Source organism: Diabrotica undecimpunctata, chromosome 9 (assembly GCF_040954645.1).
Source record: "Diabrotica undecimpunctata isolate CICGRU chromosome 9, icDiaUnde3, whole genome shotgun sequence".
NCBI lineage: Eukaryota > Metazoa > Arthropoda > Insecta > Coleoptera > Chrysomelidae > Diabrotica > Diabrotica undecimpunctata.
In genome coordinates, this window is record NC_092811.1 from 54,197,106 (window position 1) to 54,202,384 (window position 5,279).

The window sequence follows — 5,279 nt, forward strand, 5'->3', positions numbered from 1 at the left end:
TACAACTTTGAAACGGGTGAGCCCAAGTCAGTTTTAAAAAGAGGAAAAGTTTTCGGAAATCAAGCTGTTCCGGAAATACCAGAAGGTGTGGCAGTTAAAGACGCGAAAATTAGAGATATAAAGTGTTTATTGGATCTCCATTATGGAACAGACTGGAAAAACAACCAGAAGTTAAAGTTTTTTGAGGAAATGTTGCAACAACCAATCGATCCTGTAGATGACGAAGAAGATGATTTTGAACTGAATGCTGAGGACGAATCTATTGATTAAAAAAATAGACACCAAATACTATTAAAAAAATGTACGAATAAAACTTTTCAGTAAAAATTGCTTCATTATTGTAACAATCTAACTAAAGCAAAAATTTTGCCCTCACAACAATATAATACTATGACATAATAGTTTCAAAAGTAGTTAAATCCTATTACTGTTCCAAAATCAGCTATAATAAATTTTTAATATTTTACAGTGTCTACATTTTTTCTTTAATTTTATACAATTTTTATTGGAAAAAGCTTTATTTTTTAATTTTTTTTTGATAACAACTTTATCACGTTCCCTATGACGGTAGGTACATTTTTAGGTAGTAGGTATTCCCACAAATTTTTTCAAGTGGATTTAACTGATTTTGGAAATGGGTGACTCATATAATTTATTACACTTGCACTGGCACTGTTTTCATAAAAGACATCTTTGTATAAATTTATATATATTTTTCTATATGCTTGACACTGTCTTATGGGATGTCGCTCACCATATCTTGCACAGGTATTTAAAAAGCTGACTCTTATCAACTTTTTCTTCTTCTTGACTTAAAAGCTTAATATATTGTTTAGAGACTTCAATTGATCTGCAATATTCTTGAACTTTTTTAACACTCCTATGAGATTCCCTTATGAGTGTTTGTTGTAGCTGACACCATGTTTTGTCCACCTTTTGTCTCTAATGACATATATTGATATATAAATGGTACTGGTACTTTACAGATACTTAATTAAATACTCTTTGTTCTTTTAATTCTTTGTGTTTGTATTGTGTTTTTAATTGTGTTTATTAACTTATAATTTGATTGACGTGACATTTGACATATGTCAAACCAACATCAAAACATCTAATATTTATAGAACAGTTTTGTTTGTCTATGTTGTTCATTAGTCAATTTGTCGTATTTTTAGTTTTAGTTAATAAATAAAGTTTAAGTCTTGTGTTTTCAGGTTATACATATATAAATAAGTATGCAATAATTACAATATAAGTTTTCGTTCTAATTCGGTTAAGCCCTTTTTTTGTTTTACCATTAAAAAAATATTCATTTCAGACAGACATGTTTTTATTTATTATTTTATTTACTCCTATAAAAACCTAAAACTCTGTAATATACGAAATTTACTTCAAATAACATCAAACAACGTTTTTTAAATTTTTGGTACAAAATGTGTTGATTTGGTACATTTTGTGTCACTATTCTGGTACATTTACAAAAATTTCTCTGGCAACACTGTTGTCATTTTAACTTGTACGGACGGCAAATACACATTTAAATTTTGCGGTGTTAGTGTTGCTTATAAAGTTTCAAACAATTTAAGAATGGAGAGCGTGAATGTTAGCGTGGATTATTTAAAATCAATTAAATTTTCTTCACTATCTTTAGAAGAAAAATTAAAAGTGCCGGTCGTCCTAAACCAAATTTGTTAATTTCGAAGGTAACAAAATGCAAAAGTCGGGATTATAAACGATCATTTAAAATTGAGATTTATGAAAAAACTGACTGGTTGTGTGAGTGTGCTACTACCAATACTCTTTACTGTTTTCCGTGTTTGCTATTTGGAGATGAGGAATCAGAATGGACAAAATATGGCATTAAAGACTTAGTTCATTTATCCGAAAAAATTAAAAAGTATCAACATTCAAAGTCACACATATCTGCTAAATTAGGTTTCAATTTATTAGGTAAACAAGATATTCGGCAACAACTAAATAGTGCATACCGATTAAATATTGCAAAACATAATGAACAAATAAAAAATAATAGGTACGTGTTATCAAAAATTATAAACTGTGTCAAATTTTGTGGTGCTTTTGAACTTGCTCTCCGCGGCCATGATGAAAGAAAGGATTCAATAAACCCTGGTATATTTAGAGGTCTCATAATTTTTTCCGCCGAATTGGATTTAGCTCTCAAAGACCTATGCAGCAAGCTACTGTGTTTAAAGGAACGTCAAAAGACATTCAAAATGATTTACTCGATTGTATGCTTCCAGTGTGTCAGGCACATATCAAAAAAGAAATTGCTGCTTCAAAATTTGTTTCCATTGTGAGTGATGAAACGAGTGACATTTCAAATATTTTTCAAATGGTTATAGTTTATCGTTACACTTTACAAAACGGGACCCCTGTTGAAAGATTTTGGACTTTTTTAAACCCAAATAACCACGATGCTGATTTAGATATGCCAATTATATACATTGTTATGCGCATCAGTTAAATTTGTTAATGTCTCAGGCAACAAGTTTAAATACTAATGTACGCATATTTTTTGCTGATTTGACCGACATTATTCATTTTTTTTTTCAAATTCACCTCAGAGAGTTGCCATATTATAATGTTGGAGACGAGATTATCTAAGAACTATTAAAAAGTACCGAAAAGAAGGGAAAACAATTTTTTATTTGGACGAGACTTGACTAAATGAAGGTCATACTGTACCATATCTATGGGTTGATACAAATGTGAAAAGTTCCCGTCAGGCATTCATCGAAGGTGTATCTACTGGAATAAACAATATTCCCGTTGGAAAAGGACGCAGACTCATAATAACCCATATTGGAAACGAATACGGTTTTGTCAATGGTGGATTATTAACTTTTGCCTCAAAATCAACCAAAGATTACCACGAGGAAATGACTGCTGACGTTTTTGAAGAATATTTTGAGCAAATGTTGGATTTAATTCCAAAAAATTCTGTCATAGTCATGGATAATGCTAGTTACCATTCAAGACTAGCAGAAAATTGCCAACAACGGCATGGAAAAAAGGAGAGATAATCCAATGGTTGGATAAACACGCAATTAAGTACAAGGAGAATTCGACAAAAAAGGAATTATTACCTATTGTAAGGCAACATAAAGCAGCTTACAAAAATATATAATTGATGAAATGGCATTAAACCGTGATGTAATTATTTTACGTTTACCCCCATACCACTGTCATCTGAATCCGATAGAAAATATATGGCCTCAAGTAAAGGGTGAAGTCGGACGCAACAACAAAACTTTTCAATTAGAAGACTTACAACAATTATTAGAACATTCCTTATCAAAAGTAACTCCAGAAAATTGGAAAAATGCTGTTAGTCACGCTCACAAGGAAGAAAATAAAATGTAGAATTTGGATAATATGACTGATGCAATGCTGGAACCGGTAATAATTAACATTGGAGTTGAAGATTCCTTAGATTTTGAAGAAAGCAGTGAATCTGAAATGGAATTTGATTAAAATAATATTCATTTTTTTACAAATCGGCCCCTGTTACGGCCACAAATTATTTTATATATAACCAATAAAATAAACATCTGACATTTCTTGCAAATTCATTAGTACCTGTTAATCTCCATGACTTCGACACTGGCAACTTTATTTAGGGATTAGTAACCCTCAAAACTATTGTATTCTATTCTGCTTCAACCTTTATACCTGGTGGTCATACTCAATTTAAAATTGTTTTCCTATATACTTCTGTAAACTTGTTGACAAATATCTATTTTTCATTAAGTCACCCGTATCAACAGTTTAGAGATTTGCATACATAATATGCTATCAATATGATGGAAATGGACTATAGATGAAGTTGTGGGAAATAGGGTTCCGTAAGCATCTGCTACAAGATGGAATTTCAAAATTAGAACGGTGAACATGGTGTATGAAAATAGAGAAGCCCTAATAGAGTGCATGGAAAGAATACAATCCACATCCAGGCAATCTGGTACCATAACAAAAGCAGGTGCACTTTTAAGGTTATTGAATGATAATAAATTTGTATTTTGGTTGAAAGTTTTTCATCGTGTTATGCCCCACGTTGACATACTATATTCACAAATACAAAAAACTGCTACTGATTCCGTAATCGTAAAACGATGCCTGACTACATTTGAAGAAAATATACAAAAAGAAAGCGACAATATTCACACTATAAGAGAAACCGAGTTAACAGACATTGACGATAGTCAATCCAGGAAGAGACGGAAGAAAGATGACAGAAATTCTTATGTCTCCACAATTATTCAAGCTAAGGAAGTTTGCGATACTATACTATCTGAAATAAAAAGAAGGTTTTTGTTTACAGGACATTTGGAAATAGCAAAATTATTTTCGGTGGACAATTTTGAAATATACAGCTCAAATTTTCCTACATTGCCATTGGAATCAGCAATTAACAATTATCCCTTTTTAAATAAAAACAAATTAAGGACTGAATTGGAAATTGTTTATAGAAGATCCGATTTTAAAGAACTTTCCGGAGCAGTTCACTTACTAAAATTTTTGATTGAAAATAATGTGCAAGAAGATTTTTCTGAAATTAATTTAATTCTTCAAGTACTTGTTACGATGCCAATGACAACAGCAGAAGCAGAACGATGTTTCTCTACATTGAAACGTATCAAAACTTTCCTTAGAAGTACTATGGGCCAGGATCGACTAACTGCACTCGCCATGAAAAAAAAAATGATTCAAGAAATTCCAAATTTTAATGAATTGGTTATTGAAGAATTTATCTCAAAAAAAGACAGGCGACTTGATTTTCAATACAAAACTTGCTTGTAACATTTAAAAACTAAATTATAATTTTAAGTTTAATAAAATACATTATTTATTGTAGTTTCTTAATAAGATCCTTTGATTTTTACAATTTGACGACATTCAAAAAACGTTTGCTTACGGAAATAGGGCTGAAGCGGAGGCCTATGGTGTTATCTATTTTTATATGGTATATATAATATGTGTGCACCCCCAATACTTTACACCAGGCGCCGCCACTGCCTCTACATAGGAAGTTTATTTATTCACAAACATGGACAAATTTATAGAAAAAACAAGGTAAGTCATAACTAAATTTTTACAATGTAATTGGTTATTAAATAGTATACCTGGTTACAGTTTTTAGAATTTATCAAGCTTAAAAAATTTCAAGTTTATATTTTTATATTCAGAGTTAAGGTGTGTCACAGAATGAAATTTAGCAGAAGGATTTTAATGTTTAAAAAAATGTAATCTAATATACC

At 30.8% G+C, this 5,279-nt stretch overlaps 1 protein-coding gene across 1 annotated transcript; it reads left to right on the forward strand.

Annotated features, from left to right (window-relative positions):
• The first annotated feature begins 3,912 nt into the window (after positions 1–3,912).
• Positions 3,913–4,821, forward strand: LOC140450782 (zinc finger MYM-type protein 1-like). Its single transcript, XM_072544456.1, has one exon. The coding sequence runs from the start codon at positions 3,913–3,915 to the stop codon at positions 4,819–4,821; it is 909 nt and encodes a 302-aa protein (XP_072400557.1).
• Positions 4,822–5,279: the final 458 nt, after the last annotated feature.